The sequence below is a fragment of the Myotis davidii genome, unplaced genomic scaffold (genome assembly GCF_000327345.1).
Source record: "Myotis davidii unplaced genomic scaffold, ASM32734v1 scaffold332, whole genome shotgun sequence".
In the NCBI taxonomy this organism is placed as follows: Eukaryota; Metazoa; Chordata; class Mammalia; order Chiroptera; family Vespertilionidae; genus Myotis; species Myotis davidii.
The window spans coordinates 7,403,570-7,416,314 of NW_006285779.1; the positions used below are offsets into that span (position 1 = coordinate 7,403,570).

At 48.6% G+C, this 12,745-nt stretch overlaps 1 protein-coding gene across 1 annotated transcript in view; it reads left to right on the forward strand.

Annotated features, from left to right (window-relative positions):
* LOC102768697 (sodium-dependent serotonin transporter) overlaps positions 1-12,745 on the forward strand; it is a 16,725-nt gene that overhangs the window by 1,549 nt on the left and 2,431 nt on the right. Inside the window, exons 3-13 of the mRNA XM_006756678.2 lie at positions 2,058-2,192; positions 2,611-2,830; positions 3,563-3,701; positions 4,260-4,394; positions 4,746-4,849; positions 6,067-6,194; positions 6,446-6,558; positions 7,230-7,361; positions 8,395-8,494; positions 9,957-10,057; positions 11,745-11,912. Coding sequence (XP_006756741.2) covers positions 2,058-2,192; positions 2,611-2,830; positions 3,563-3,701; positions 4,260-4,394; positions 4,746-4,849; positions 6,067-6,194; positions 6,446-6,558; positions 7,230-7,361; positions 8,395-8,494; positions 9,957-10,057; positions 11,745-11,912 — 1,475 coding nt within the window. The remainder of the gene's footprint in view (positions 1-2,057; positions 2,193-2,610; positions 2,831-3,562; positions 3,702-4,259; positions 4,395-4,745; positions 4,850-6,066; positions 6,195-6,445; positions 6,559-7,229; positions 7,362-8,394; positions 8,495-9,956; positions 10,058-11,744; positions 11,913-12,745) is intronic.

A 12,745-nucleotide genomic window follows, 5' to 3' on the forward strand; every position in this document is an offset into this window, starting at 1 on the left:
CGAGCAATCTTTTCTGTCTTGCTTTACCAATATGGGTCTGGGAACATGATTGCTTAGACATAGAAACTTATCTAAAAGATAAATCTCCAGACTAAGTCTGCGTGTCTCAGGCTCTCTGAACCGTGGAGCTGGGTGAATCTCCCAAACCTGACCTCAGCAGATCTTCAGCATCATCCGCCAGCATTGGTGCTCCCTTCTCCTCCCTGCATTATCCACGCTCCACTTCCACCCAGCGAGATGTGGGGGTCACCAGCTGCACTGTGCTGAGCTACTTCACTCCTGCTGGCAGATTCTGCTCAGAGGAGTCCAGAGAGGGGAGATCTGTGGCAGGAACAAATGGGTGGTAGCTCTAGGGTCCAGACCCTCCTGGGCCTTTGGACCCGTGTGAGACCAGAGAAGGGTGTCAGCTCAGGTCCAGAGTCATAAGTCACAGCCTGGGCATGGTCCAGAGCTGAACCCAGACAAGCATGACATTCATACCAACCCCAAGCCATGCACAGATGTGTCTCATGTCTCCAACAAAAGGCTTAGGTTTTTGAGGCCAGCGACTAGTTCTTGTTCCTCCTTCTACCCCTAACACCTTCAGAGCAGTGAACTTGTCGATTATGAAAAATAGTAGGCATGGATATGGGAGCCCCAAAGAGGGGAGTGAGTAGGTATGGGACTGACATTGGACTTGCTATCAGAACAGGAAAAGGACGAGAGATGGGAGTCAAATCAGCTGATATTTATTTTGACAGGAGCTCTGGCAACAGATTTTGGAGGACAGCTAAAATGAGGTTGCGGCGGGCGGGCGGGGGCAGGTGAGGGAGTAACTCATTTGTGTCCATTGCTTAACACAGAACTGCCTGTCTTTGCTGCTTTTAAGGGCCATGGTCCATGCAGCTGCAAAAGCAGTTCCTGTTGAGGGGAGGGGAGCTGACTCCCTGCCTGGGAGGAGCAGAACCTTATCTCCAGCTCAGGAGGACTCACCTTTAGCCCGAGTGTTACTTAAGGTGCTGGGTCACCAGTGCTACACTCATTCCCTACGGTGAAGTCAGGCGAGCAAAAACCCTTTGGACAAATGCCACCAAGAGAACACAACATGGTTCTTATTCTCAATCCAGATTTCCCCAGATTGTAAATTAGGTGGGGCCTTTCTGGGCGACACTGACTTCAGGCTTCTAGGTTCAAAGCACTTAATGGGAGGGTAAGTTGTCAGGGGAAATCACAGCTCATCCATCCTGTGGGCTAAAACTCAGGCTGCAGGCGAGCGAGCAGCCTTAACTTGGCATTTCCACATTCTGCCTCAGCCATGAGAGACCAGCATCGCCAGACATGCAGCAGCTCCGCCTTTTCTCAGCCTGTGACAAACTACCCGGTTCGGCCACATCTGCCCAAGTGGCTCAGGAGGGAGTGTTCTGGCTCAGTGGAATTAGAGAAAATAGTTCGCTATCGATAATCAATAGTGAACAAAGTTCTAATTCAGTGACTCATAGATTACTGCAGCTGTTTGTCACGGAGATCTGATCCAAGGTTCCCAAACGCCGATCCATGGACTGGTTGCATCAGAAATCCTAGGGAGCTTAAACATGTTTTGTGAGACCCATACCTGGAGCTCCTGCTTCAGGAAGTCTGGGTAGATGTGTGTTTTTAAGCCCACCAGTGAGTATGATGGCTGGCTGGGTTTGGGAACCTCAGCTCTCCTCAACCCAGTCATTTGCTAGGGAAGCCAATACTCACAGAGGAGATGTGGCCCCAGGACCTCCAGGCAGTTAGAAGTGGAACTAACTGGTCCCAGTGCCTGTTCTGTTGACTCCCAAGCCCAGCTTTCTTTCCGTTTGCTCTCTGCCTCCGCCAAAACCTCACTTGCGCTGTGCAGCTATGTCTGCTGCTACTGGTAAAGCACCAAACCAGTGGAGCACAGTGTGGGGGTCACTCAGCATAAGAGCCAGGGTCCATGATGCTGGGCATCAGGTGGCTCTGGGGTTCCCAGTGTGGACCCTGGCGTGCGGATCAGTTAGGTCTTCCTGGGACAGATGAGGGCAGGGAGTAAAATTGTCTTTCATCTGCCTCAGGGGCGTTCCTTATCCCCTACACCATCATGGCCATTTTTGGGGGGATCCCACTCTTCTACATGGAGCTTGCGCTGGGCCAGTACCACCGAAACGGGTGCATTTCAGTATGGAGAAAAATCTGCCCGATTTTCAAAGGTAACCAAAGGCTTGAGTGGGTGGGTTTTCCAAGAAGTGGTGATTTCCATCATTGGGCGGGAGCTGGGGACCTTCTGGAGTCAGGTCTTCGGTCACCCTGGAAGATAACTTGAGCACAATAATTAAGTTTTGACTGCTCAGGTGGTAGGAGACAATTAAAGGGAAATAGAATAAGTGACCATCCAAAGTAAACTGAATAGAAAAGCTTAAAAGCATTAACAGCGCACACACAATTTCTGAAGCATGTGATCTTGCAAATCCATGTAAGTCATTTTACCATATCACCACTTTTCCACTGCCTCCCGGAGTGGCAGCCCCCCCACCCCACCCCTACCCCCGCAGTGCCCTCCAATGCCCTGTTCCGTCTTTCACTGTTGGGCTGCCTTTTACACTTGGCCTCCCTCACCCTCTGTCCCAGGGATTGGTTACACCACCTGCATCATTGCCCTTTACACTGCCTTCTACTACAACACCATCATGGCCTGGGCACTCTACTACCTCATCTCCTCCTTCACCGCCCAGCTGCCCTGGACCAACTGCAAGAACTCCTGGAACACTGCCAACTGCACCAACTACTTCTCGGAGGACAACATCACCTGGACACTCCACTCCACGTCCCCTGCGGAGGAATTTTACACGTAAGTGCCTATAAGTGAGGGGGTGGTTTGTTGAGGGCGGGCCACACCCCTGGGGTTTGGCCCAGGCTGGATCTCTACCTTGAATGCTCTGTAACCTGGCTGTCTGTGCCATCTGGTCCTTTCCCATGTGCCATGCCAGGCAGCTCTGACATGCCCAGAACGATCCCTACTGTCTCATTCCAAAATTCCACCCCTGCTCCAACCTCCCTTCTTCCTGGGCCCCCTCCCAGCCGGTGTCAGGGAAGCCAAGCTTCTGGCCACTTCAATAGTTTGAATACAGTCACAGTGTCTAGTTCCATGTGTTCACTTCCTAAGTGGGATCTACCCTTTGGAAGTAGGGACTAGGGAGTATTCTTTAAAGCTGGCTTTTGGCAATGGCAGGCCAAAGAGAGTGCTCGTTTGGGGTGGGGAAGGGGTCTTCTACCGACACATACAAATCCTCATGGTCCTGAAGCCAGTCATGCTGGTTGGTCAGGCCCGAGCCAGGCAAGGGGAGACCGGAAGACTGCCTTGGGGCTGAGCATGTTCCCCGGGGTTGGTCGGCTGAATGTGTTGGTCTCTCCTTCAGGATGGGCAGAGCCCATCCCAGCTCTTGCTGCGGCTTAGTGACCACCTGGTGCTGGCTGTGCCGTGTCCATTCCTTCTCTTGGCACCTCCTGCAGGTGTCAGCAGCTGTGTGCTCAGGTCACTATTCGTACCATCTCCTGGGCCTTTCTGTCTCTTTCACTCCAGGCGCCACATCCTGCAGATCCACCGCTCTACGGGACTCGAGGACCTGGGCAGCATCAGCTGGCAGCTTGTCCTCTGCATCCTGCCAATCTTCGCTGTTATCTACTTTAGCATCTGGAAAGGCGTCAAAACATCTGGCAAGGTGAGGAGACTGACTGCTGATCCAGGCCTGCCAAGCAGCCCGGAGGCTCTCAAATTCAGAACTCGGTAGCCCAGACAGCCATAGACAGAGGGACATTTCCTTCCATACCAGACATATCCCATAATGCTCAATCTCTCTTCACCAAATCTGTTAGAAAGTTCTAGAAATGGGCCAATCCCAAGAACAATTACATGATTTCTAAAAAATTTCTTTAGCCCCCTGTTAATGTCATCATTAATAATAGTGGCAATAACTTATTGAAACCCCTCGCGGACCATGTCCAGTGCTTTATACACACTGGCTATTGATCGTTTCCTGCCACATACTTCACCCGCTTACAGCTGGGGAGTGCGTTTGGAGGTAGTAAGTACCAGCAAGCGGTGGATCAGATCCCTGGCTGATTCCAAATGCTGTGATCTTTCCGCCACACCCACCCTGCCTCCTATAATTACAGGAAAAAGGAAAAGAAAGAAAGGGAGACCTCCTTTCTTAGGGGTTTTCAAGAATAAAAGACACCAAACAGCCACGTGGGAATAACCTGTGTCTCCTTCCTCACAGGTGGTGTGGGTGACAGCTACCTTCCCTTACATCGTCCTTGTGGTCCTGCTAGTGAGGGGGGCCACCCTCCCTGGAGCCTGGAGGGGTGTTCTCTTCTACTTGAAACCAAACTGGCAGAAACTCCTGGAGACAGAGGTAAGATGATAAGGAAAATGGTGTGCACCTATCTGTCGTTTTACCAAGCGAAGCTAGTCCTCCAAATAGGATAATAGCAACAAGTAAAATTTGGGTTCAATGGCAAGTTTGCAATGATGCTTTTATTCAGAAATACAAGCATGAAAAGTACAGTCGAGGGCCCTGGGTTGGTTTATGCCTACGTGATAAGAAGAGAAATCGCATTTGTTTGCATCTGAGATGTGGCCATCCCTGTAACGGGCCTGGAGAGCTGCTTCTTTGTATCTGTACACAGCCAAGAGGGTGCTGGCCCTGCTGGTACCACGTGTTGGCCCAGGTCTCAGCCCTTACCTTACTTCTGCTGTGTTCCAGGTGTGGGTAGCTGCTGCCTCTCAGATCTTCTTCTCTCTTGGTCCTGGCTTTGGGGTCCTACTGGCTTTTGCTAGCTACAACAAGTTCAACAACAACTGTTATCAGTGAGTATCACGGGCCCTCCAAGCAAAGCTGAAAAGTGGGATGAATATATATCAGCCGGTTGGGAGGAACCGAAGGCCTCCATCCTGGCTGGGCTCAGGCCATGTTGACACTCTGGCCCTCAGAGGTGCCACAGGTCCCTGACCAATTCACCCACAGCCAGAGCCTCATCCGGGCCACTCAGGGGTTGAGAGAGGCCCCAGGCCACTTCCACTTTGTGAGAGTCTCTGTCTACTAAAAACATTAATTCAGAAATTCTAATGCAGGCTTACAAAAATTATAACAGACACTAAATGTTAATATTTGACTTATTGTATTTAACAACACAATTATAATGTGATAATTTGTTTATATAGGATGTACCGCCCCTCAAAAAAAATGTATACGTACTTTGAATAATTATTAATTCCAATAGGTTAAATCTGAAAAGAAAAAAAAACATTAATTGAGCTATTAACAATGTATGTGTATACATTTTTTTGGACATCCTATATATATATATATACACAAAAGAATGATTGAACTATGTTGACCAACACAAAATGCCATAATTTTTGTGGCAAATCTTATTTCAGAAATGTTGACAAAACAGAGAGCATTGCACCAATTATGATTTAAATATCACTCATCATCTTTAGAGTGGGCTTTGTTTTAATGTTCTATCACAGATGGCAAGGTGCAGCAATCAAATTATGCTAGTCATAAGATAATTACAGAACTTGTTTTTGTGTGTGTGTGTGTGTGTTTTAAATGAATTTACATACAACCCAAGAGATATGGCCTTGCGTTAGGACACCAGCCAGAAGTCCGATGATGAGCTCTTATGTTAAAAGTGTCAGAATATCACCGCGGCAGCCTTCTAACCTCATTTGCAAGTCGAAATCTGAGGACTTAACAAATGTGAGGCCAAGGTCCCCGTCTGGCTCCCACTGCAGCCCAGGCCCCACTTCAGAGCAGCCGTGTTTGAAACCGAGGGGTGGACGCTGTGCTGGTTTGCAACAGGACTGCATTTGAAACTCCCCCTAAGCTGCGGTCCTCCCTGCATGCGTGCCGACCATGGCAGCTTGTGAGGCCGGGCGCCTGGAGTCGGGGAGGGGACACCAGCACAGGCTTGAAGTCCCTGTGAGCGCAGCCTGCTCACCCTTGCCCCAGCTGGAGGCAGATGCTCCTCAGACTCCTGACTTGGAAACGCCTCAGCCCCTTGGGTTTTCTGCTCCAGAGACGCCCTGGTGACCAGTGCGGTGAACTGCATGACCAGCTTGCTCTCGGGGTTTGTCATTTTCACGGTGCTTGGATATATGGCTGAGATGAGGAAGGAAGATGTGTCCGAGGTGGCCAAGGATGCGGGTAGGACCTTTGTTCTGTTTAGGTCCCTCACTCCCGATGAATTGCTTTGCTGCTCATTGGATCTTTTCAGTATCTAACTTTTGAGTGATTTCTAAATGTTTCTTTTAAAATTTCCAAAGATTTTAGAGAGATTTAATGCCTCGGGGAGCTCAACCCTTTCCAGGCCATGGTGGGAATGGGGCGGCTCCCTTGTACCCAGTACTGGGGTCTTGACTACACTGTGGGCCTCTCCTCTCTCCCCTCTGTCTCAGGCCCCACTCTCCTCTTCATCGCATACGCAGAAGCCATCGCCAACATGCCGGCGTCCACATTCTTTGCCATCATCTTCTTCTTGATGTTAATCACACTGGGCTTGGATAGCACAGTGAGTGAACGGGGAGGGGAATCTGGCTCTGGGCAGGCAGAACAGGAGCGGGGAAAGGAGGGGAGGAGGAAGGGGAGGGGATGGAGGAAGTTGTACCCATTCCCTTCCAATCTGGCCTGTTCCACCCCCTCCTCCCCCCAACCCCCGTCCCAGGGGCTCCCCCAGCCCATTGTTCAATCCTCATCAACTGTGCTTATCATCCTCCAGTATCCTAGAGAGTCATTAATGGGGTGACTGTGTGTATGTACACAAGCACAGGCCAAGGGCTCAGCATATGTAAACTGTTATTACTGTGCACTGTCCCTTGACCAGATGGCAGCAGCTTGACCAGATGGCCAAGGCAAGGTCCCTCTGTGTCTCTGTGCCCTGCCACCCAACATTCAGCCTGATGCTCTGCACTTGGCTTTGAGCTGGCTTTCCTGGGGCAACGAAAGGCTCCCCAAGAGACCTCACATAAAAAGTCCTGTCCATATGCTATATTTTCTTTCCTTCATCTCCTTTGCGGTGGGTTCTAAGTCAGAGTGTAGACAGAAAAATATACTTCCAGGGAGGGCTGACGAATAGGGGGAAGTGGTCACTCGGCAGTCTTGTCTCTCCCTCCTGTTTGCTGTCCTAGGAGGTAACAGATTTGTCCCAAAGCCTCCCTGTGACCATCTGTGTGCGTGTCTCAGTTTGCAGGCTTGGAGGCGGTGGTCACCGGTGTGCTGGATGAGTTTCCCCACATCTGGTCCAAGCGCCGGGAGTTGTTTGTGCTTGGTGTGGTCATTACCTGCTTCTTTGGGTCCCTGGCCACCCTGACCTTTGTGAGTACCACGACCCTCAGCTTTGAGTCGGCCTCGCCAGAGGCAACAGAACACTACATGAAGCCGCTCCTTTCCTCCCATCCCACATGGAGCCCTGGCTTTGGGGCTTATAAAAGGCTGTGACTGCTTATAAAAAGCTTGCCGTCGAGGATAAAAAGAAAAGCTGGTTCTGGTGGCGCCTGTTGGTAGAATCTGTGCTAGTTATCCGGAGGCTCTTCACATTTTACAGGAAATCCAATTAGATTTCAGGGTTGGCAGGATATCTTGAGAAAAACTAAGATTTGCTTTTCCGGTTTATTTCCAGTCCTTAGAGCTGCTTTCATGGCAATAACGCCCTCATGTCTTCCTATGCGGAACATCTGGAGGCTGGTGTCCCATGTTTGTAATGTCACCTTGTCTCCTCCAGAGAATTCATAATGGTGAAGGAGTGAGACCCTCTCTAGGGTTTGTTTGTCTGTTTGCTGCTAGATGAAGCAAATACTGTACAACGGGCATTAGGTAGTACCCATAGGATCCCGGGCTTGTGTCCTGGCTCAAGGCAGATGTTGCAGATATGCATCTTCAAGCCATGACTCCAAAATCTGTGGAGCTTCGGTGGATGGTGACATCCTGAGCAGGACCCAAGGGGTTTGTGAGTTAGGACAGAAGGCGGAAGTGTGGCCAAGGTGCTCAGTGCGTCTGGAATTGTGGACTCTCCCAGATTCAGTCTTTAGGGACCGGGATTCTCCAAAGTCGAGTACGTAGTAGGTGTTTGGTAAATTGAAGAAAGTTGATCAAGGCCCTTTTGAGTTAGTCCCTTAGAACTAAGTGGGGAGAGGAGACAAGAAGAGAGTGCTCCCTAGGGAAGAAGAGGTGTCTGAGGGGGCGAAATCTGGCCCAGCCCGGGAAGGCCACTCTGAGAGATACTTACATTAGGTCCAAGGTGGGCATTTTCCAGAATTATCCTTAGTTAAGAAGCTTCTTTTGGCCCCTACGAGAAAGCAGAGGCAATGCCTCAGGGGGCCCCTAACCAGGGTCCCGATCTCCTTTCCAGGGCGGGGCCTACGTGGTGAAGCTGCTGGAGGAGTACGCCACGGGGCCCGCGGTGCTCACCGTTGCCCTGTTAGAAGCCATTGCTGTGTTTTGGTTCTACGGTAAGATGCTTCCTTCCACCAGCCACTGTCCTTTCTACACCAGCCCGAAGCCCCAAGAATAGAAAAGGGCTGATTTCACTAAAGGGCAGGGCAGTGTGCAAGATGCCACCTCCCTGTAAGATAAGCTCGGCTGAGTGCCTTCTTCCAAAACAGGGCACCATCTCCTCAGCACTGTCTACAGCGGGTTGCTCATACCCTTGGGAGGACATTTTTTCTTTCTGAGTTTAAATGTCTACCCAGTGGAGACAGGCTAAAGCGGTTTCCTAACAGTTCAGCCACAGCGGATGCTTAAGATCCTGGCTGGCTCTAAGAGCTGGACACAACATGAGGAACTGGCGCACAGTGATTGCACTTGCAGAGTGGACTGTTGTATAGAGTGGCCCTCAATTTAAATTTCGCAAGTAAGAGCTCCCTCCAAGCCCTGTTTAAGAGGCAGAGTTTAAGAGCTTAGTTTCTAGGGAAGAGGCAAGAATGTTCCTGTTTGGATTATCTGCCCTAAAAAAAAACTAAACAAAAAACCCACACAACTCTTCTGGTCCTGGGATGGAATCTGATAAGGGTGAAACCAACAGGAACAGAGATAGTGAGCTGACACAGGTCCATTGGCAGGAGTCCCAAGAGCCTCTGGGTGGGATGGGGAGGGCACTGGCAATTGAAGTGAATAAAAGACAGCAGGTTCAGAGATGCCTGTCTTTATCTTTAAAATCAAGGAGTGATTGCTTCATTCTGAAATGTATTCATTTTCCTAGTTTCTATGATAGTAAATCAGCATAAGCTGCTCGTCCTTCTGCATAATATGAGGAAGGGGTCCCCATATTTTGAGTTGCATGTGAGTTCAGTTTTTTAAAAAGAAGTCCTCCCCATCTCCTCAGCAGTTCAGACAACAAAGTGTGTGCATCACTGTAGACCTGCCCGAGCTATTGCTGGGTGCTCTCAGGGAAGTAAACACAGAGCTATTTCCCTCCCCCTTCTCAATTTCTCACCAGTCAGAGTCTCACTTCTATTCCATGCCATTTCCTTTATAGAGGAACCTTGATTGCGACCTGGCACGTGAATGGACCATAGTGTGGTTAAAATTTCCTCTTGGAAGTTTCCACTACATGGTTAACATGGTCCACGTCAGTCTCTGTTGAGCAGGCTCATCATTCCTAGGCAAAATTTAACTTTCTTTTGGACAGTAACAATAAAATAAATATATGCTGAGATCTTAGAAAGGCAGTGTGGGCACCAAGAGGGGGCTTTCGGTTTCTCCCTGAATGTCCACCTACTCTCCCACTCTGTGTTGCTTGCTATGAAATGAAGTTCTGTGACAAGTCCCCCTGTCCCACTTTCAGACCAGATTGGAGCCCTGAGCCCCTCCCATGAGAAATTTCAGAGCTGCTTCTTCTCTGAGAATCAAGGGATCAGACAGTCCATGTCCGCTTCCTGTCGCTCAACCTCTCTCTCTTTCGGATGACTGTAGGCATCACTCAGTTCTGCAGCGAAGTGAAGGACATGCTGGGCTTCAGCCCTGGGTGGTTTTGGAGGATCTGCTGGGTGGCCATCAGCCCTCTGTTTCTTCTGGTGAGTTGTCATTTTCCTCCTTCTGGCCCTGGAGAAAGGTCCATGTAAACACATCAAAAATAAATTTTATCGAAGTGTAACATATACACAGAAAAGGGTACAAATCCTAAGTGCCCATCTCAATGAAGTGTTATAAATTGAGCACACTTTTGTAGCCAAGACCATACCAAGAAACAGAAATAGGGCCAACACTTCAGAAGCCCCTCCTGTGTCCCCTCCCAGTCGCTGTGAGCCCCATGGTTAGCCACTCTTCTGACACAGAGTCATCTGGGCCTCAGTCACCTTATTGCTTCACTCCCCTGTTCAGCAATGATGATAAATAACATTTATTGAATATTAAGGACCAGGCCTTAGTGCAAAACTTATGCACCCATTGCTCTTTTAATCCTCACAATAATTCCATGAAGTAGTATAGTTCTAATACCCTGTTGTACATTGAAGGAAAATGGGGCTTAGAGATGGTAAGTAAAGGATCCAAAGTTACATGACAAGTAAGAGCTGTTCAAGGCCGGGGAAGAGTTTATCCTGAGGCCCTGGGAAGGGTTCCGGTAATATTGTGTCCATTTTTAAAAATATATATATTTCAGAGAGGAAGGGAGAGAGACATAGAAACATCAATGAGGAGAATCATGGATTGGCTGCTTCCTGCACGCCCCCTACTGGGGATCGAGCCCGAAACCCAGGCATGTGCCCTGACAGGGAATCAAACCGTGACCTCCTGGTTCATAGGTTGATGCTCAACCACTAAACCACACCGGCCGGGCAACCACACAAATAATTTACATTATTGTCTTCTTTATGACTATAAAATAATTAAATTAAATCTAGAGCGAAAATGATGTTAGCATAGTGGACACTAGGTAAAAACTGATATTTATGCCATCGGTTTCCCTAAAAACCAAACTGAAATAAGAAAACTCCGAGCCTGAACGTTGGAAGCATGACATGGAGTTTTTCTTGGTCAAAATTTTCACAGAATTTTCAAGTAAAGAGTGTATTAAGCTGCGTTTTCCCTCCGTTACTCCTTTCATGATGAGGGCCGATGGCAGGCAGTCATTCATTGTTGAGACACCTCAAGGCACAGCCGGCCTTGTTGAAATCCCAGGCTTAAGGCGGAAAGCAGAGAGTCCGGGGAGAGGAGGAACACAGACCCAGGAGTCCAAGTCCTCTTCGGGTCTTAAGAACCTTATTATCAGCCCTGGACATAGGTACCTTCCATCTGACCAAAGAAATCACAGCCGAGGAGTGCAGGAGGAAATGAAAGCAAAGCAAAGAGGAATAGGAAGCCTGAAGCCTGGCAGGGGCTGTGGAGGGGCTGCCCAGCTTATTGCTCCACCGTCTGGTTCGAGGAGCCCAAACACTTCTGACGGATGCCAGTCTCTTCCCCTTTGCCCTGAATGGGGAGCTGTAATTCCCTTAAATAACATTCTGAGGCCTTGGCATCCCCACGGTGGAGGTTGAGGTGGGGGTTAGGGGGGAATCAAGATAAGCACCTGGCTGTTTTATTTTCACAGAAAATTAGGCACAGAAATTAGTGAATTTTTTATATGAGCGTTCAGTCTAAGATATATCATATTTGGGGAATTTCCCGAAAGTATCTTAGCTTTACACTTGGTGTTCATGGTACCAGAACTATCTCTGGCTGCACAGATGTTATTTTTAATGTTTCTTGGAATTTCTGTTTTAGTTTGTCATTTGCAGTTTTTTGATGAGCCCACCACAGCTACGACTTTTCCAGTATAATTATCCTCACTGGAGTATCATCCTGGGTTACTGCATCGGAACCTCGTCTTTCATCTGCATCCCCATATATATGACTTACCGGCTGATCATCACTCCAGGGACACTGATGGAGGTGTGTGCATGTGTGTGCGTGTGCATGTGTGTGTGTTCAGACTGGTAACTGAGGAGAAAAGGGTTCGCATGTTATTCACAGGAGGTAAGTCCCCCACATACACCATGCAGACCTCTGATGGCTGCCACTGTCAGGCATTCCCCATAAGCCTCAAATACAACAGCAAAGGAGCGAGCTGGAAACTCAAGAGCACCGTAGTGTGCAGCACGGGGTGTGAGTAGCGTCCTAAACTTACCGGATAACTACTTTACCTCCTGCTTGCCATTGGCGTGGACATCAAATTTGTGGTGTCTGGGGCAATACACACATTTTGATTTAAGTGGAGATCATGGTGGGAAATGTCCATGGTCATTTTTTCTAACAGCAATGTAACAAGGGCTATTTTGAAAACCATCACTAAATAAGGCTGTTGCAATAACATCATAGTTTTAGCTTAAGCCACTAGAGTTAAAAAAAAAAAAAAAGTTGCCATTATAGGAAGGTTTGTTTCTTTAATTAATAATGGGCTCTAACATTTTTAATAACAGAACATGAAAATTTGTATAAGATTGTATTTTTTTCCAGGGCATCTTCATGTAGATTATCCCATTTTGCCATCAAAATACCTTGTGAGGTAGGTGGGCAGGTATTATTAGGAGACAAAGGTATGGAGGCTGAGGATAATGCTGCTCAAAATTTCCTTATTTCGGTGACTTGTCCAAGGACCCACAGTACAGGGAGGCTCAGAATCCAGGCCTTCAGATTCCCGAGCCAAGGCCCTTTCACTCTAGGTGCAGTTTCTCTTGTGTCCTCAGTTTGCCTTTAAGAGTTTGCTAGGTGTAGACATTGGTGCT